Source organism: Macaca fascicularis, chromosome 1 (genome assembly GCF_037993035.2).
Source record: "Macaca fascicularis isolate 582-1 chromosome 1, T2T-MFA8v1.1".
Classification (NCBI taxonomy): Eukaryota; Metazoa; Chordata; class Mammalia; order Primates; family Cercopithecidae; genus Macaca; species Macaca fascicularis.
In genome coordinates this window covers 209690168-209711231 of record NC_088375.1, presented here as the reverse complement: position 1 = coordinate 209711231, position 21064 = coordinate 209690168, and the positions used below count along the sequence as shown (strand labels likewise).

Genomic DNA, 21064 nt, shown 5'->3' with positions numbered 1-21064 from the left:
AGACTCTACCTCCAAAAAAAAAAAATTCTAGTTCTTTTAGGTAACCCACATTTATTTGGAATCCAAACGAATTCACTGTGGTCCCACCTCAGTTCATTCTGATCCAGTTCTTTTTCATGATTTGAGGACCATAAAGTAGTAGTATTCTTTAATGTTAAAGTAACCACTACTTTTTAATTTTATTTATTTTTTTTGAGACGGAGTCTCACTCTGTTGCCCAGGCTGGAGTGTGCAGCTGCGCAAGCTCCGCCTCCTGGGTCCATGCGTTCTCCTGCCTTAGCCTCCTGAGTAGCTGGGACTACAGGCGCCTGCCACCTCACCTGGCTAAAGTTTTGTATTTTTAGTAGAGACGGGGTTTCACCGTGTTAGCCAATATGGTCTCGATTTCCTGACCTCGTAATCCGCCCGCCTCTGCCTCCCAAAGTGCTGGGATTACAGGCATGAGCCATCGCACCCGGCCACCACTACTTTTCATATGGTTGATTTTAAATGTTTAAAATCTCCTTTTGTGAATTTGCTCTATAGTTACCAAGTTATCTCTTAAAGTTTCAATAATTTTGTCCAACATACATTTAACAACATGTGGTTGAAAATAACAAGTTCTAAGATGTGTCTTTTATTTTGTTTTCTTTTTCCCTTTAGGCCTTCTCAGTATTTTTTGTTTGTGTAGCATTCACGTCAAATATAATATGCCTGCTGTTCATCCCCATACAGTGGCTTTTCTTTGCTGCTAGCACATATGTGTGGGTTCAGTACGTGTGGCACACAGGTAAGTCTTAATGATTGCTTAGATGGATAGAAATCTTAGATTCAAATTTTTTAATGTGGTTATTTCTTTGGATACATTATTTAGAGTTGAGTTTAATGTGGACATTTTAAAGTTTTCTTAATAGATTATAATATACCTTCAAAAATATATTTTTTTTTTCGTTATTTGAATCAAAACTTTAAGTTGTTATAATTTGATATTTCAGTTACAGGCATTGCGGGTACCAACTCTCACTCTGAATATATCTTTTTTTAAAAAAATAGTTGGAGTGATTTCTATCTAGGTATACTTGAAGATAGCCATGTGCCAAAAAAGAAAAAAATGTTCATGGAGTTTCATCATTGAAAGGAATGTCATTTAGATGAATCCTTAATTTGGCACAAGAATCCCCACAGCATCCCTGGCACATGGTGGTTTTACCTGTCATGGAAAACCTACAGTAACAAGGAACTTACCTACCATTCCTGGTACCCTACTCTGTTTTTGGGAGGTATAAAATAAAGTTCTTCCTCATATTAGCCAGAATTTTCTTCCTTACATTTTGACCCAGTATGTCTTAACTGTTTTGGGGCTTGTTGATTCCTTTTAAAAAGATTCTATTTATTTATTTTTTTTAGGATGGGGTCTCACTATGTTGCCCAGGCTGGACTTGAACTCCTGGGCTCAAATGATCCTCCCACCTCAGCCTCCTAAGTATCAGGACTAAGCCACAGCTTGCTGATTTCTTAGAGGATCTAAAGAGGTTTTCCCAGAAAAATACAAGGGAATGTGTAAAACTTTTCCTTAAAATGTCAAGGGGGACAGGCGCAGTGGCTCACGCCTGTAATCCCAGCACTTTGGGAGGCCGAGGCAGGCAGATCACCTGAGGTCAGGAGTTTGAGACCAACGTGGCCAACATGGTGAAACCCTGTCTCTACTAAAAATACAAAAATTAGCTGGGTGTGGTGGTGTATACCTGTAATCCCAGCTACTCAGAAGGCTGAGGCAGGAGAATCGCTTGAACCTGGGAGGCAGAGGTGGCAGTTAGCCAAGATTGCACCACTGCACTCCAGCCTGGGTGACAGAGTGAGACTCCATCTCAAAAAACACAAAAGAAACAAAACAAAAAATATTAAGGGACCTACCAGACCATCCCCTCAATCTCAAACATTGAACCTCTGCATTAGAGCCACACTGAATGAATGTGATCTCCCATGTTAACATTTCTTTAGAGATTTAAAGACACTGTCATAACCTCTTAAGTCTTTTCTGTAGGCAAGAACATCTCTGGTTTCATCAGCTTTTCCTTATTATTTTAAGAGCTTTTACCCTCCTAGTCTGCCTACCTCAGTGGTTCTCTACACTGTTGCAGGTGTGTTCTGACTAGAGTAGATCTCCCTACTTCTTAGAGCTATACTTCTGTTACTTTAAACTAAGATCAGATGAGATACTTTGACAGCCTCAGCCCACTGTGAAAGCCAGAGTTTGGTATGCACTAGGATTTGAGGATTGGCTCTTAGAGTCAAACTTGTTTGCAAAGCTGCGTGAAACTTGATTCTTGGGCCCAGCTACAACCTTCAGGATTTTGACCAGAGAGGGAGCACCAAATAATAAAAGCTGTCTGGACCAACATTCATCCTCTTCTCAGAACTGCTGAGATGATGATGTTGGCCCATGTAGAAACACACAATTGAGCTCTGTTTTTTAAAGTATCTGCTATGAATGAGCATGCTTTTCTCCATGTTTTACACTCTTTCATATCTGACTTGATTTATAAGCTACTATGAAGGTTCTTCAGTCTGCTTTCCTCTAATTAAAGTGATTTTTCTTCCCACCAGTTTTTAATTTGTGTTTCCCTATCCTGGGCCTCAGTTTCGAGTGAGCTGCCTTTTATACTTGTCACTCTCCCTAGGTCTCAACTTCTCTGTTATATGAAGGTGGAGTAATCTAAATAATGGCTGAAGAATCTTCCACCTCAAATATTCTGTGACTCTGAGGAGCTGTGGCGATTTCTTAAATTTCTTTAGTAATATCTTAGTAGTGGAGAAGAAACTAACCATATAACTATTAATAGAACCTATTGGGAACTGGTTCAGTGGGTGACCCACAGGGCAGCAGTGTAGCTAAAGTCATAAAATACTACTGGCCCCTCTTTAGCCCTCGGCTCAGAAATGAATATTGGAATAGCTAAGTTATGAAATATGTTTTAATTTGGGATGACTAGTGCTTAAACAAATGAAACAAAAAACTGCTTTTATTGGGCTGACAAAGATGAGTGCAATTTCTATAACGGGGTAGTTTTTCTTACAGTTGTTAAAATTTAAAATTATTTGATGACAATATTAGGAATGGTTGATGAAATTACATATGATTACAAAGAATAATATTGTAGCATAAGCTTTTTTCCTGGTGGTTAAGAGGGGAAAAAAACAGGATATAAAACTGTAGGTACAATATGATTATTACACTTGCTCAAAAAACTTTCAATGTGATTTTGTTTATTTCATAGATGTAGAATACAGGTATTTTGTCTAATTTTTCTATTTTTTCTGTAATATGCTTATTGTGTTTTTTTAACCTTGTAAATCAATATAGAGAATAGGGCAGATAAATATTTGAAAATGCATTTTGAAATGATTTTGAAAATGCATTGTCCTGTGTGTTCCTGTTTTTCCTCCTACGTTGTGAAAATACCTATTTTTGGGCTGGGCACAGTGACTCACACCTGCAGTCCCAGCACTTTGGGAGGCCAAGGCGGATGGATCATTTGAGTTCAGGAGTTCAAAACCAACCTGGCCGAAATGGCGAAACTCTTCTCTACTAAAAATACAAAAATTAGCCGGACATGCTGGCATGTGCCTGTAATCCCAGCTGCTCAGGAGGCTGAGGCAGGAAAATCGCCTGAATCCGGGAGGCGGAGGTTGCAGTGAAGTGAGATTGTGCCACTGCACTCCAGCCTGGGCGACAGAGCCAGACTCTGTCTCAAAAAAAAAAAAGAAAGAAAGAAAAGGAAAAAAAGAAAATATCTGTTTTTGTTGTGTGAAATTCTTAAGAATGGTTGAGACCATTAGCTGGCTTCACAGAGCATCCAGTGTCAACTTCACTCAGGTACTAGGACTAAGGGAAGTTCTCCTCAGAAGCAGATTTAATACTGTCTCTGAACTTGGGCCCAGTTTGTTTAGACTCTGGGGTTTACTCTTCAATAAAATGAGGAGGTTAGACAAAATGATCTTCGTAGTTTCAAGATACTATGATTTTTCTTTAGTTTCATCCCAAAGATCCTTAGCAAAAAGTCACTAATTTTTTCCTGCTCGTGCCCATGTAGTCCACTTTCATAAATACCCCATCATTAGTCATGTCCTGATATAGATGGACCTAGCCTGCAGATTTTGATTCCAAAAGCCAATGGACATTTGCCTTTATTTGCATTTTATTTTGTTGCAAGTTGCTTTTTCCTCCCATGAAAATTGTTTTTAATTACAAAAGGAATATGAGTTTGTGCTTTAGAAAAAAATTTTTTGAAGGCCGGGCGCGGTGGCTCAAGCCTGTAATCCCAGCACTTTGGGAGGCTGAGACGGGCGGATCACAAGGTCAGGAGATCGAGACCATCCTGGCTAACACGATGAAACCCCGTCTCTACTAAAAAATACAAAAAGCTAGCCGGGCGAGGTGGTGGGCGCCTGTAGTCCTAGCTACTCGGAAGGCTGAGGCAGGAGAATGGCGTGAACCCGGGAGGCGGAGCTTGCAGTGAGCTGAGATCTGGCCACTGCACTCCAGCCCGGGTGACAGAGCGAGGCTCTGTCTCAAAAAAAAAAAAAAAAAGATAAAAATTTTTTGAACAGTACTTAAGTGCCAGAAACATTTCTTTGTCCTACAACTTGTTCTTACTTATGGATTTTATTTTATTTTATTTTTTTTGAGACGGAGTCTTGCTCTGTCGCCCAGGCTGGAGTCCAATGGCCGGATCTCAGCTCACTGCAAGCTCCGCCTCCTGAGTTCACGCCATTCTCCTGCCTCAGCCTCCCGAGTAGCTGGGACTACAGGCGCCCGCCACCTTGCCCGGCTAGTTTTTTGTATTTTTTAGTAGAGATGGGGTTTCACCATGTTAGCCAGGATGGTCTCGATCTCCTGACCTCGTGATCCGCCCGTCTTGGCCTCCCAAAGTGCTGGGATTACAGGCTTGAGCCACCAAGCCCGGCCGGATTTTATTTTTTTTATGTCATTCCATGACAGTGCAGATCTTCCTCATTCTTTAGGAAACCTTCAACATATTTCATTATATAGATTTATCATAAAGTTTCCTGTTGATGAACATTTAAATTATAAATTTTTGCTTTTGCAAATAATATTATGTTGAATTTTTTTTTTTTTTTTTTTTTTTTTTGAGGCAAAGTCTCGCTCTGTTACCCAGGCTGGAGTCCAGTGGCGCAGTCTCGGCTCACTGCAACCTCCACCTCCTGGGTTCAAGCAAATCCTCTGCCTCAGCCTCCTGAGTAACTGGAATTATAAGTGTGTGCCACCATGCCCAGCTAATTTTTGTATTTTAGTAGAGATAGGATTTCACCATGTTAGGCTGGTCTTGAACTCCTGACCTCGTGATCTGCCCACCTCGGCCTCCCAAAGTGCTGGGATTACAAGCATGAGCCACCATGCCTGGCCCTACAGTGAATTAATTAATTAATTAATTAATTTGAGATGGAGTTTCGTTCTTGTTGACTAGGCTGGAGTACAGTGGTGCCATCTCAGCTCACTGTAACCTCTGCCTCCCAGGTTCAAGCTATTCTCCTGCCTTAGCCTCCCAAGTGGCTGGGATTACAGGCACCTGCCACCATGCCCAGCTAATTTTTGTATTTTTAGTAGAAACGGGGTTTTGCCATGTTGGCCAGGCTGGTCTTCAACTCCCAACCTCAGGAGATCGCCCTCCTAGGCCTCCCAGAGTGCTGGGATTAAAGGCGTGAACCACCACACCCAGCCCAGTGAATATTTTTTATGTATTTATCTTAAGGCTCTTTTATGTTTCTATAGGGTAGATTCTTAGAAGTGGAATTTCTGGGCCGGGTGTGGTGGCTCACACCTGTAATCCCAGCACTTTGGGAGGCCGAGGCGGGCGGATCACGAGGTCAGCAGATCAAGACCATCCTGGCTAACACGGTGAAACCCCCTCTCTACTAAAAATACAAAAAATTAGCGGGTCGCGGTGGCAGGCGCCTGTAGTCCCAGCTATTCGTGAGGTTGAGGCAGGAGAATTGCTTGAACCCGAGAGGCAGAGCTTACAGTGAGCCGAGATCGCGCCACTGCACTCCAGCCTGGGCAACAGAGCGAGACTCAGTCTCAAAAAAAAAAAAACGAAGTGGAATTTCTGGGTAATGGAAAGCTACAAGTATTTACATTTAAATGCCAAATTGTCATCTAAAATAGTTGCCTCAATTTATATTATTGCCAAGTATGAAAATGAACCTTTCCCCATACCCTCCCTATGCTATTATCTGTCTTTAAAAATTTTATCTAATAGTTAAGAAAATGGAATCTGATTGTTTTAATTTGTATTTCTCTAATCAATAGTTAACATCTTTTTGTATGTTTTTTAGCCATCTATAGTTCTTATTTTGCGACTTGTAAATTATTTTCTTCAGTTACCTTTTATTGATTTGTGGGAGCTCTTTGTATGTCAGGGCTATGAATCCTTTGTTTTACATACATTGTAAATATTTTTTGCCAGGATGTTTGTCTTTTATTTTTGTCAGTGATTCTGTGGAATCATTTGTCATATAAAAGCTTTCCGTTTGGATCAGTTTGCCTTTTAATTTAGTTTAGGTGAAGATCTTAATGAAAGTTACTGTTGTTGAATTAGTCTCCCAAACAATCCATCTGTTAGTTACTGTATCATTCATTCATGCTTGCCTCTCTGCTGCTTTCCCACAGAAAGGGGAGTGTGTTTGCCTACAGTGTCTCTCTGGATCCTCTTTGTTTATATTGAAGCAGCCATTAGATTTAAAGATCTCAAAAACTTTCATGTAGACCTTTGTCGTCCATTTGCTGCTCACTGGTAAGTATTACATAAATTGTGTGATGTGTGTGTGTGTGTGTGTATATATGTGTGTGTGTGTGTGTGTGTGTGTATATATATATATTTTTTTTTTTTAGACGGAGTCCTGCTCTGTCACCCTGGCTGGAATACAGTGGCATGATCTTGGTTATGCAACCTCTGCCTCCCGGCTTCAAGCGATTTTCCTGCCTCAGTCTCCCAAGTAGCTGGGATTACAGGCGCATGCTACCATGCCTGGCTAATTTTTGTATTTTTAGTAGAGACAGGGTTTCATCATATTAGCCAGGCTGGTCTCGAACTCCTGACCTCAAGTAATCCACCTGCCTTGGCCTCCCAAAGTGCTGGGATTATAGGCGTGAGCCACCGCACCCAGCCAGTATTATATTCTTTATCTATAATTCATTTCACTGTAGAATGTTAAGTTCAACTGTAAATTTATTCTTAGAAAGTTTACATGGACCCAGAAAGCAGTACAGCATGGTTGGAAAGAGCATGAGCCCCCTTTTCAGGCAGATGGGTGAATCCCAGCTCTGTCCCCTGACAGCTGTGTTGCCTTGTGTGTGTCATTGCCTCTAAGCCATGGCTTGCTTTTTTTTTTTTTTTTTTTTTTTTTTGAGACGGAGTCTCGCTCTGTCGCCCAGGCTGGAGTGCAGTGGCCGGATCTCAGCTCACTGCAAGCTCCGCCTCCCGGGTTTACGCCATTCTCCTGCCTCAGCCTCCTGAGTAGCTGGGACCACAGGTGCCGCCACCTTGCCCGGCTAATTTTTTGTGTTTTTAGTAGAGACGGGGTTTTGCCGTGTTAGCCAGGATGGTCTCGATCTCCTGACCTTGTGATCCACCCGTCTCGGCCTCCCAAAGTGCTGGGATTACAGGCTTGAGCCACCGCGCCCGGCCCTAAGCCATGGTTTTCTTACCTGCCTCTCTGGGTCATGGGAAAAAGGAACTGAAGTGATACATCTAAAGTATTCAACTTAATGCCAAGCACATAGGTGTCTGATGAATGTTAGCTATGTTCATTATAATCAGGTAAAGATTCCAGAAGGTCTTGATGAAATATATGGCTATTTCATGAAACTTAAAATAATTCAGAATTTCCTTAGCCTATTTATAAAAGTAAGATAATATTATTAATAATTTTTGAATGAATATTATTTCTCTTTATAACATGCTAATGAATATTAAGATATTATTAATTAATTATTCATCTTAACCATGAAACATTTTTGAAAAATGAGCTTGATTGTTATTTATATCTATTGTGGAACTTACCACCTAATGTATGTTTCTCCTAAACACACCAATTTTTACTAATATTTATGGCAGAAACCAAAATAAACAGCAATCAACTAAAAAAAAATACTGTTTCCAGTATTTTTAGTCTTTTTACAAACAAATTAAATGAACTTGGTCAAAAAACATGTCACCATAAGTTTGTAGTGAGACCACATTTAGACTAATTATAAATTGATACATTTTCATGTTAGTGAAACCTATATGGGCTTGACAGTGTTTGCAGAGGCTTTGAAATGTTGTCAGGCAGGCTGATAAGTTCAATGAAAATATTTAACTTTCTATCCCAGAGATTAGAGTTCTAAGTACAGCTGGTTTAATTTGGTGATACAAACCAAATGTTGGCACTGATCATATCAGATACTTATTTAAATGATTCTTGAATTTATGTATGACAGAATTTATATATGACAGAGTGTTTATGAACCAATCTTCAAGGAATAGCTGGTGGCAGTACCCGTCAGGCAGCAAGAAGATTAAGTTAAAGTAGTCACCTGAATTTGACCCTGCCTTCTAGTATTAAAAATCAAATGATGTTCTTGTGATTTTTTTTTTTAACACGTTTACTTTTGGCTATGCATAAAGTCTCTACCCTTTTAGTTTTCAAAAGCATACAGGCCAGGCGTGGTGGCTCACACCTGTAATCCCAGCACTTTGGGAGGCCGAGGTGGATGGATCACCAGGTGGAGAGATCGAGACCATCCTGGCCAACATGGTGAAACCCTGTCTACTAAAAATACAAAATTAGCTGGGCATGGTGGCGCTGGCCTGTAGTCCCAGCTACTCGGGAGGCAGAGGCAGGAGACTCACTTGAACCTTGAAGGAAGAGGTTGCAGTGAGCCGAGATCGCGCCACTGCACTCCAGCCTGGGCAACAGAGCGAGACTCCGTTTCAAAAAAAAAAAAAAGGGTACAAATAGATGCCTAAGTTCTAATGCATAAGGTAGTTCTTCAGTATTTCTTCAAGGGATTAGCCACTGTATCTGACAGTCAACTGTGGTGACTCCTTGAATTAATTTGAAGAATGCCAAAGTCTAATGGGAAGTGTCCTCTTACGGTCTAGCAGTCCTGTTGTTCCTGGGGGTTTTGTTCTGTGTGCCAGTTGCTTCTGATTTCCACAGTGGACATTACATTTATTTGTGTGTCTAGTGAATGCTATTCTCAACTACCATCATCAATTAGAATTTATCTTTAAATTTTAAGCCATAGGTATTCTCATGTGCTTGAGACACACATGGTTCATTTTAAACCTGCAATTACTGGCTGGATTGTCTTCTTTCTAGTATTGGGTACCCTGTGGTAACTTTGGGCTTTGGCTTCAAAAGTTACGTAAGCTACAAAATGCGGTTAAGGAAGCAAAAAGAAGTACAAAAAGAGAATGAGTTTTACATGCAACTTCTTCAACAAGCTCTCCCTCCAGAGCAACAGATGCTACAAAAGCAAGAAAAAGAGGCCGAGGAAGGTAGGTCTTTACCCTAAAGCTGTTGGCTCAATAGGCTAGTCATTATTTTGTCTCTTGGAAGAATTTTCTTTTCTGGAAAAGTAGCGAGGATTTCATTTTTTCTGTCTAATGGTGTTTCTCCTCAGGGTCATTGTTTTGTTTGGTCAATGAAATACAGATTGTGAATGAAGTTTTTTACATACTGTCTGAAGACTATGTGTTTAAATATGTTTATTTTATTATTTTAAAATATATTTATATCTTTTTTATATTTTAATTCTGATTTTTTTTTTTAATTTAGTTTTTTGAGACAGGGAGGGTCTCACTCTGTTGCCTAAGCCGGAGTGCAGCGGTAACAGTTATGGCACACTGCAGCCTCAAACTCCTGGGAGCAAAGTAATGCTCCCTCCTCAGCCTCCTGAACAGCTGCTACCATAAGCACATGCCACTATGCCTGGCTAATTTTTTAAAATTATTTTTTTGTAGAGATGAGGTCTCATTGTGTTGTTCAGGCTGGTCTCGAACTCCTGATCTCAAGCAATCTTCCCACCTCCACCTCCTAAAGTACAGGGATTACAGGCATGAGCCATTTTGCCCAGCCTGTTTTACGTATTTTAAAATATATATTCTTGGCCGGGCGCGGTGGCTCAAGCCTGTAATCCCAGCACTTTGGGAGGCCGAGACGGGCGGATCACGAGGTCAGGAGATCAAGACCATCCTGGCTAACACGGTGAAACCCCGTCTCTACTAAAAATACAAAAAACTAGCCGGGCGAGGTGGCGGGCGCCTGTAGTCCCAGCTACTCAGGAGGCTGAGGCAGGAGAATGGCGTAAACCCGGGAGGCGGAGCTTGCAGTGAGCTGAGATCTGGCCACTGCACTCCAGCCCGGGCTACAGAGCAAGACTCCGTCTCAAAAAATAAAAAAAAATAAAATATATATTCTTAGCAACAAAATAGTATGGAACTATGTGAATTGGTAATTGAAGCAAGTCAAGAACCAAAGTATAAGCACAATGGAGATGTAGACATGTAGAATTGAACTTTAGAAGCCAGATGTCTTCTGAATAGAGCCAAGATGGATAGGTCGTATTCTAAATGCTTCGTATAATGTAATGCAGATTTTAAATTGAACCATTTCTGATGGAATCTCTCTCATGGGCATTTGACCAATAGAAATAGATAATTGGCAGTAACTGGTTTCCATTGGTTTGAGAGTTGAAAGTTTGAGGTCGTGTTTTTATATATTTCAAAATTATCTTTTTGTCTGATGTGGTACAAAAATATCTCTTCAAGTAGATTTTAATAAATTGGAATGTGTAGACCCGAAACACAAAATTCTTTCTGAGTGATCTGGTGAAGGATACAGACTTCCTTATTACCTCAACACTAGAGTCCAGAAAAAGGATAGATGTCCTGTATCCTAAAATTATTCCTCTTCTTTTGTTTCATTTAACCTCTTTCTTTTCAGTAAAGTTATTAGCAGTTCATTTACTCCAGGTACTTAAAAAATATGACTTCTTAGGATCTGCCTTTGTCCTCTCACCTCAATGATAGGCGAGTTTGATTTGACTAATACACAAAGTGTGCCCTAATTATAAAACCCTGATCTTGTTTTCAAGACTAGCGATTTTCTAAATGTGGAGTTTCTTAAAGGTATTTGGATTTTCTTCTGTTTTTCTTCCTACATCTTCTAGTAAATTATGAGGATTTGCTTCTTGATTAGCGTAATGTACTGTGGTTATTACTTCTAAATGAGTGTGCAAACTAATGTGAATTTCTTAAGTGTAGATAATAGTTTGTTGAATTAATCTGTGTTGTTAAAAAACTAAATACTCCGGTGTGGGCTTTTTGTTTGTTGGTTTGTTTTTGGTATTGTGGCAGCCAAAGGATTACCTGATATGGATTCTTCGATCCTTATACACCACAACGGAGGTATCCCAGCCAACAAAAAACTCTCCACAACTTTGCCAGAGATAGAATACCGAGAAAAAGGAAAAGAAAAGGACAAGGATGCCAAAAAACACAACCTTGGAATAAATAACAACAATATTCTACAACCTGTAGACTCTAAAATACAAGAGATTGAGTATATGGAAAACCATATCAATAGTAAAAGATTAAATAATGATCTTGTGGGAAGTACAGAAAATCTCTTGAAAGAGGACTCATGCACTGCTTCCTCAAAAAATTACAAAAATGCCAGTGGAGTTGTGAACTCCTCACCTCGAAGTCATAGCGCCACAAATGGGAGCATTCCTTCCTCATCTAGTAAAAATGAGAAGAAGCAGAAATGCACTAGCAAGAGCCCAAGTACACACAAGGACTTAATGGAAAACTGTATTCCTAATAACCAGCTAAGCAAACCAGACGCACTGGTAAGGTAAGTGCGCATGCTGTGTCCTAACACTTTCCAGTAAACTTGACGTACTCTCGACATACTCCCATATGGGCCTGTAGGGATTGTTTGTAATCAGATACTGTGACTAGTGACATGTGGTGTTTTACATGAGTTTGTTGGCCACCTTGTGTTATTGTGTTGAAGCATTGACTTCAGCTACTTCCAGTGTTCTGAATAAGGAGTGACAGTGATTACTTCCCACATGTGACAAATTGACCTGTAACTTGATTCTTCTAGTAGTGTTGAAGGGCACTTCTTTGGTCCTTGTCCTTTTCTCTTTGCATGTCCAAAGTTCTTTTGGCAAAAACACAAAAAGAAGAGTTTGTGCTTGTTCATGCAAATCTCTGTCAAACAGATACACATTGCAGGAGAGGGGTGAGAAAGTTGTCCTTATTACTTTGTGCTTGTTTTGTTTTTCTGTTTGTTTTTAAAATATGAATTATCCTAGATAACTCTGGGAAAGTTAGGTTTGAAAAGCAATTTCTTTCACAAATATCTATGGACAAACACAGTGTTAGTCACGGAGTTTAATTAGGAATGTTCCTTTTCTCATTTTAATTAAATGAAATTTTTTTTTTTTTTTTTGAGATGAAGTCTTGCTCTGTCGCCCAGGCTGGCACGATCTCGGCTCACTGCAACCTCCGCCTCCTGGCTCCAAGTGATTCTCCTGCCTCAACCTCCCAACTAACTGGGATTACAGGTGCTTGCCACCACACCCAGCTAATTGTTTTGTATTTTTAATAGAGACAGGATTTCACCATGTTGGCCAGGCTGGTCTCAAACTCCTGACCTCAGGTGATCCACCCACTTCGGCCTCCCAAAGTGCTGGGATTACAGATGTGAGCCACTGCGCCCGGCCATAAAAGAATAACATTGTTTTATTATGTTGACTGGCTCAGACTTAATTTTACTGGATTTTATGTGGCTTATGTTAGGCAAACACAAATATGTTCCTTTCACCTCAGATCTTTAATTTGGAAACAGAGATCTAAACTGGAGCTTTTTTGTGTGTATGTAACTCAAGAGGGCAATTGAAACTCTCCCCTTCTAGTAAGTTATATTCCTCTTCCTCTGGCTTGCTTTAGGCAGTCCTTTAGGCAATCCATTTATTCTAGGAAGGAGGCTTTCTAGCATTATAAATGGTATGAACTAGATTATTAATTTGTTTTAATTTTCTGATTGACAGTTAAACTAAGCGAGGTATATCTGGGTTCTACTAATAGAAACTCTTGAGGTTTCACAGCCCCCAGGCTACTTTGGGAAGCATACTATTGCTGTTGCCTGGCTGGCATCCATATCCATTTGTTATGACATTCTGGCCATTGTGCCTAGCAGAAAAAAATACGTGGAAGAGAACCCTCCTCCTCCAGATGCCCATGGGAGAAAGATCAATTAGTTGACCTTCTATTTCAGAAGGAATATCCCACAAATTCAGTAAATGCTATACGTGAAACATCTGTCACAGCTATTTACCATCCTTTCTCCTACACAATTTTTTTTTGAGATAGGATCTCACTGTGTTGGCCAGGCGGGAGTGTAGTGGCGTGATCACACCTAACTGTAGACTCCACTTCCCCGGGCTCAGGTTTTCCTCCCACCTCACCCTCCTGTGTAGCCGGGACTACAGGCGCATGCCGCTATGTCTGGCTAATTTTTAAAATTTTTTGTAGAAAGGAGATCTCACCATGTTGCCCAGGCTGACCCAAGTTTAGTAATAGTAGTCAAGCCATAATACTTTTTCTTTGCTGGTTGTTGCAGAGAAAGCAGTCAGAGCTCGGTCTTGTGCTACCATTGCCCTTGGGTCCCGGTTGTGATATTGATTGACTCTACTATCTGATCTGTTTTTAGTAGAGAAGTTCAAGGACTCAGATGGCTAATTGTCCAGTAAGCTGGGGATGATGACATGGGTCCAGTACCCCCATGCCTACACCTAAGGAGTATGCTTCTTCCTGTGGTCACTAATGCGTACTCTGCCTTGACCTACAGTGCCCCAGGTATTACTCTGTTTTGGAGAACTATTTGCTTTCAAGTGACTAATAGACAACATTGTATTTAAGTAGGTTTATAAGCTCCCACAGTATTATTTTCAACTTTTAATGTTATAAAAAATAAGGAGATGATCTAAATATCTGATAATGGGAGAAATTTAAAATAAATTATGGTCCATCCATTTGGTAAACTTTTAATATAAATATTATAAAATCATACTTTTGAGCCATATTAAAGAATATGGGGAAGTATGTCAAAGCATTTCATGAATAAAGGAGAAAGCAATTTAATGAAAAACAATTTTTTCTAATATATGTAGAAAAATGATTTAAAGGGAAAAGAACCAAATTGTTAACAATAGTTGTTACCCCTTGATAATATTGGGCGTTTATTTTTTCTTTTTATTTTTATACATTTTCACGTTTTTCTATGATGAACAACAGTGAAGAATTTAAAAGGAAAGGCATCTATCTGAGCAGATTATCCAGCTTGGTTGGAGGAGGTCTTATCTTACTTCCTTCTGCCCTTCCTTAACTGTCTCCTCTGTTTCCTCTTGTTTGACTTCATGTATGTTTTGATCCATATCAGTGAGACTGTGACTGATTCAAACCTGACATGTTTGAGTTGTTAGCTAAAGAGTGAGTTTGTTATCCAGATGAAGAAGGCTTGACTCAGTGGTCTCTAAGATCCCTTCTGATGCAAACATACAGGGCTGACAGTATGTACATGGACTGTTTGCTTCTGCAGGCACACTTGGGGTGGTGCACAGTTTCAGGCTGACAGACTTCCACGGGGATGCTTTAGCGATAAAATTGATCTTTTCTTCCTTTTTTTTTTTTTTAATTTTAGATTTAGGAGGTACACACGTGTTCATATGCAGGTTTGTTGCAAGGGCATATTGCACGATACTGAGCTTTGGGCTTCTATTGATCCCATTACCTAGACAGTGAACATAGTACCCAATAGGAAGGTTTTTCAGCCCTTGACTGCCTCCCTCCCTTCCTCCTTTTCAAGTCCCTAGTGTCTGTTGTTCCAGTCTTTCTGTCCATGTGTCCCCAAGTTGATCTACCCTTTTCTAAGTGTTGAAGACAAAATTTGAAAACCAGTACTGTATTAACCAACCAGTAACTCTACTGTAATAATAGATTAATTGCAACACATTCTGCAGCTATGTCTGTCTGAAAACTGTGGGTGAGAACTGGTATTTTTGAGCAACCAATTCAGTGACTTTTAGGGGGAAAATTCATTACTGCTCCACCAGTTTCAAGGAGAATTCTTATAGCTTGGTTTGGCTGTCCAGTTAAGGTTTGATGGCTATTCCTTGTAAAAGGGCAGGCAGTCTGGCAGGTCTTTCTCAAGCTCTCTCAGCTCTAGGGATGTTATTTAGTATGCTGTATACCACGGGTTACAATAGCACACAGGCCAAATCTGGCCCACTGCCTGTTTTTGTAAAAATAAATTTTACTGGAACACAGCCACTCTCATTCATTTACATTATATCAATGGCCACTTTCGTGCTACAGTGGCAGGGCTGAATAGCTGCCACAGAGACTATGCATAGCCTGCAAAGCTGAAAGTATATACTGTCTGGCCCTTTACAGAAAAAGTGTGCTGATGTCCATTGTATAGCAGTCACTTGTTTTGAAGATCTTTCCCCCTTACTAGATTGTGAGCTCCAGGGAGCGGAAGCTGCTTCTCTTCATTTTTAATATCTCTCTATAAAAATAGAGTGCTTAGTGAATGTTGAATCAATGAATGATATATGGGGACAAGGAACTGGTTGAATGGAAGAAGCGCTGCTTTATGAGGAAATACAGGAGAATGTGGAGCAGAAGGTGCTGGGTGGATTGCTAAGGTAAAGAAATGTGGAGGAAGGTGAGGAACCTGGGAATAAATAGGTGTTACCTATAGGGTCCTTTCTTAGAAAGTTTGGGAACTTGCCAAAGCCAATCCGGAGTACTCTTGGTTTTAGAAACGTATACCTTACAAAATGACCCTGTGTTCTGCCAGCTTGATTTCTGAATTATTTACCTAAGATATTTAAAAACAGACTTAATGTTGGAAGCCAAAAATGGTTTTGATTCCAACATGAGAAAAATTCTAGTCAAAAACAGAAAAATCAATGAGGAAGATCCATTGTTTTAACTAAGTACTGAGTTGGAAAGGAATAATATAAATTAGAATAAGGTTGGTTTAAAATTTTTCCTCAGTGGTCAATTAAAAATATTTTAAGTGTGAAAAAAGTCTTTACAATTTTAGATAAAAGAAAAAGAGAAAATAGTCCCACAATCATGACACAAATCACTGTTAAAATTTTGTTGTCTTCTCATAGGCTAATTATATATAATTGTCATCATAGCATTTTATAGTGTTTTTTAAAATAGATCTTAATGTTTAGAACAGTTTTAGGTTCACAGGAAAATTGAGTGGAAGATACAGAGATTTCTCATATGCCTGCTGTCCCCACGCATGCCTAGCCTTCCCATTGTCAGCATCCCCCACCAGAGTGGTGCATTTGTTACACAGATGAACCTCCATTGACACATCATTATCACCTAGTCCATAGTTTACTTTAGGATTCGTTCTTAGTGCTAAACAGTCTTACAGGTTTTAATAAATTTATAATGGCATGTATCTACCATTATAGTATACACAGTAGTTTTACTGCCCTAGAAATCCTCTGTGCTCCATCTGTCCATCCCTCTTCCCCTCCCCTGACCCCTGGGAAGTGCTGATCTTTTTCACTGTCTCTTTAGTTTTGCCTTTTCGTATAGTTGGAATCATATTGCATAGCCTTTTCAGGTTGACTTCTTTTACTTAGTAATATGCATTTAGGATTCCTCCATGTCTCCTATAATTTCTTTTTCTTTTTCTTTTTTTTTTTTTGAGATGGAGTCTTACTCTGTTGCCCAGGCTAGAGTGCAATGACGTGATCTCGGCTCACTGCAACCTCTGCCTCCCAGGTTCAAGCAATTCTCCTGCCTCAGCCTCCTGAATGGTTGGGATTATAGGCGGCCACCACCACACCCGCTAATTTTTGTATTTTTCATACAGATGGGGTTTTGCGATGTTGGCCAGGCTGGTCTCAAACTCCTGACCTCAGGTGATCCGCCTGCCTAGGCCTCCCAAAGTTCTGGGATTACAGGTGTGAGCCGCCACACCCGCCTATAATTTCTGACCCCCCACCGAAATAGAATCTTGCTGCTTGTCGCCCAGGCTGGAGTGCAAGGCGTGATCTCAGTTCACTGCAACCTTCACCTCCCAGGTTCAAGTGATTCTCCTGGCTCAGCCTCCAGAGTAGCTTGGATTACAGGCACCTGCCACCGTGCCTGGCTAATTTTTTGTATTTTTAGTAGAGACGGTTTTTTAGTAGAGATAGGGTTTTGCCATGTTAACCAGGCTGGTCTTGAACTCCTGACCTCAGGTAATCCAGCCACCTCAGCCTCCCAAAGTGCTGGAATTACAGGTATGAGGCACTGTGCCTGGGCAATTTTTTTTTTTTTAATTTAAATATAGAGACAGGAACTCACTATGTTGCCCAGGCTGGTCTCGAACTCCTGTGCTCAAGTGATCCACCTGCCCCGGCCTCCCAAAGTTCTGGGATTACAGGTATGAGCCATCATGCCCAACCCGCTCTGTGTCTTTTCCTGGCCTAGTAGCTCATTTCTTTTTAGTGCTGAATAATATTCTATTGTCTGGATATACCACAAGTTTGTCCATTCACCTGCTGAAGGACGTCTTGGTTTTTTCCAAGTTTTGGCAATTATAAATAAAGCTGTAAACATCTATGTGCCGGTTTTGGGGTGGACATAAGTTTTCAACTTCTTTGAATAAATTCCAAGAGGCACAGTTGCTGGATCATAGAGTATATTTAGTTGTAAGAAACTGCCACAATGTCTTTGACAGTGGCCATACCATTTTGCATTCCCACCAGCAATGAATGGGAGTTCCTGTAAATCCTGACCAGCACTTGATATTGTCAGTGTTCTGGATTTTGGCCACCCTCATAGGTGGATAATGGTATCTCGTTGTTTTTTGTTTTTGTTTTTGTTTTGAGATAGAGTCTCGCTCTGTCGCCCAGGCTGGAGTGCAGTGGCCGGATCTCAGCTCACTGCAAGCTCCGCCTCCCGGGTTTATGCTATTCTCCTGCCTCAGCCTCCCGAGTAGCTGGGACTACAGGCACCCGCCACCTCGCCCAGCTAGTTTTTGTATTTTTTAGTAGAGACGGGGTTTCACCAGGTTAGCCAGGACGGTCTCGATCTCCTGACCTCGTGATCCGCCTGTCTCGGCCTCCCAAAGTGCTGAGATTACAGGCTTGAGCCACTGTGCCTGGCCGGTATCTCGTTGTTTTAATTGGCATTTCCCTGGTGACATATGATATGATGTTACATCTTTTTATATGCTTGTTTACCATCTGTGCATCTTTTTTTTTGTGAGGTGTCTGTTAAAGTCTTAGCCCACTTTTAAAATTTGTATAAATTCATGGGGTACAAGTACAATTTTGTTACATGCATGGATTGTGTATTGGTCAAGTCAGGACTTTCACCCAAATAATATACATTTTATCTGCTAACCAACTTCTCATCATTGACCCTCCTTCCATCCCCTCACCTTTCCGAGTCTCCATTGTCTATCATTCAACTCTCTGTGTCCATGTGTACACATTTTTTAGCACCCACTTATGAGTACGAACATGTAATATTAGGCTTTTCACGTCTGGCTTGTTTCACTTAATATAATGACCTCCATTTGTACCCATGTTGATGCGAAAGACGTAATTTCATTCTTTTCATGACTGAACAATATTCCATTGTGTATGTATACCACATTTTCTTTGTCCAATGAAATGTATACCACGTTTTCATTGATGGACACTTAGGATGATTCCGTATCTTTGCTGTTGTGACTAGTGTGGTAGTAAACATACAAGTGCAGGTATATTTTTGATATATTGATTTCTTTTTCTTTGGGTAGCTAACCGGTAGTGGGATTGCTGGATCGAATGGCAGTTTTACTTCTAGTTCTTGGAGAAATCTCCATACTGTTTGCCATAGAAGTTGTATTAATTTACATTCTCACCAGCAGTGTTTAAGGGTTTCCTTCTCTCCACATCCTTGCCAACATCCGTTATTTTTTGTCTTTTTGATATTAGTTCGGCCCATTTTATTTATTTATTTATTTTTGAGATGGAGTTTCACTCTTGTTGCCCAGGCTGGAGTGCAATGGTGCCATCTTGGCTCACCACAACCTCCACTTCCTGGGTTCAAGCAATTCTCGTGCCTCAGCCTCTCGAGTAGCTGGGATTACAGACATGCGCCACCATGCCTGGCTAATTTTGTGCTTTTAGTAGAGACGGAGTTTCTCCATGTTGGTCAGGCTGGTCTCAAACTCCCAACCTCAGGTGATTTGCCTGCCTCAGCCTCCCAAAGTGCTGGGATTACAGGCGTGACCCACTGCGCCCGGCCAGTTCAGCCCATTTTAAAATCAGTGTGTTTGTTTTCTTATTGTTGAGTTCTAAGAGTTCTTCCTATATTTTTGATAATAGTCCTTTATCAGATGCCTTTTACAAATGTTATACTTTCTCTCAGTCTGAGGCTTTTTATTCTCTTGACAGTGTCTTATAGAGCAGAAATTTTTATTTTAATGAGGTCTAGCTTATCAATTTTTTCTTTCATAGATCATGCCTTTATAGTTGTTTGTGTAGTTTTTGTGTCCTGCTTTTTTCACTTAAATTATATAAAAATCATTTTCTCAACTTAGTCTAACGCTCGTTTTTACATAGGGTGGAATATTTCATGGTAGGCCTGTGCGGTCATTTAGAAACCATGCTCAGCCAGGCGCAGTGGCTCAATCCTAGCACTTTGGGAGGCCAAGGCAGGTGGATCATTTGAGGTCAGGAGTTCAAGACCAGCCTGACCAACATGGTAAAACCTCGTCTCTACTAAAAATACAAAATTAGCTGGGCATGGTGGCGCACACCTGTAACCCCAGCTACTTGGGAAGCTGAGGCTGGAGAATCGCTTGAACCTGAGTGGCAGAGGTTGCAGTGAGCCAAGATCGCACCACAGCACTCCAGCCTGGGCAACAGAGCGAGACTCTGAAAAAAAAAAAGAAAGAAAGAAATCACTCTCTAAGATCAGGCAGAGCAGGGTGCAGCACCTGAACTGCTGTCCTGAAGTTTCAAGGCCTGCAAACAGAGGAGTCAACAATTTTGTTTGTACTTGCCACAAGGTTCCCTCTCAAAACAGCCCAAGACCAAGTGGTTTCTTGTGGACAATTGTTATGTCTTTCAGTTTCCTTGTTAAGGGAGAGAATTTAACTCTTTGAGGTAACAAAATACTAAGTGATCTATAATCTGTGGAAATGTTGAAGCAAACGTCTCTTCTCTGTTTATTTCCATTCCACTGCCTTTTTTGTTAAGATAGATTGATCTTTTGTATTATAGTGTTTAATATATTATCAACCCTTTAAAGTAGTTGAATTGTGTCTGGTGTGAAGAGTCAGAAAGGAAATGTATCCAGAGTTTGCTTGGTAAAGTACCACTTAGTAAAACTGAGTAGAATTTAGAATGATTTTTTTTTTTGCAACTAGAAGAGATCTAAGAGCTATCTAGATCAGCTTCCTTGAACTCTGTTGTTTTTCATTTTTATCAGTGTAGTAAATGAACCTTAGAAGATTACATGGCTGCTGTGGGTGACCAAGCTAGGGTGACGGTGCCAGGACCAGAACTGAAGTTTCTTGACTTCTGGAACCCTTTCTGTTATACCATAGTACTTTAAAAATTTTTATCAGCTTGCTTTCTTGTTCTGCTTTATATTTTTTTGAGTTTTTGTTTTGAATGCAAATACAACTAACATTGGCCCAAGGATTGGCACTAGAGTGAGATTCTAGGATCTCATGGCTAAAATCTGTGGAAAAAATGGTTAGAATTTCAGAATTTTTTTTTCTGCTAAGAGAGGTGCTGTTGTGTGTTAAAACTTCTTGCTCTTGCCAAAGACACATGAGTGTACTTACTTATCTCTAAATAGAAGGGGGCCAGCTGCTTGTATCCTTGAAAGCTTACAGGATCTCTGAGACTTCAACTCTGATTAGGGCTAACTTGGGAATTGGTCTGGTCCAGACAGCCTAGAGCCCCACAGCATGGGAATCATTC

General features: G+C 40.4%; 1 protein-coding gene across 5 annotated transcripts in view; it reads left to right on the top strand.

Annotated features, from left to right (window-relative positions):
• The window catches only part of MACO1 (macoilin 1), a 71750-nt gene that overhangs the window by 18764 nt on the left and 31922 nt on the right, over positions 1-21064 (top strand). For 2 of the 5 annotated variants that reach the window (XR_012424325.1, XM_045377736.2), the window contains exons 3-6: positions 643-769; positions 6671-6794; positions 9367-9545; positions 11406-11904. The exons of 1 other annotated variant lie outside the window; for it this stretch is intronic. Coding sequence is in view for 2 of the 4 variants with exons in the window: in XM_045377736.2 (XP_045233671.1) it covers positions 643-769; positions 6671-6794; positions 9367-9545; positions 11406-11904 (929 nt within the window). In the remaining 2 variants the exon portion in view is untranslated. Of the gene's footprint in view, positions 1-642; positions 770-6670; positions 6795-9366; positions 9546-11402; positions 11905-21064 lie in introns of all 5 variants that reach the window. 2 more of the 5 variants (XR_012424324.1, XM_005544391.4) reach the window with 1 other exon arrangement.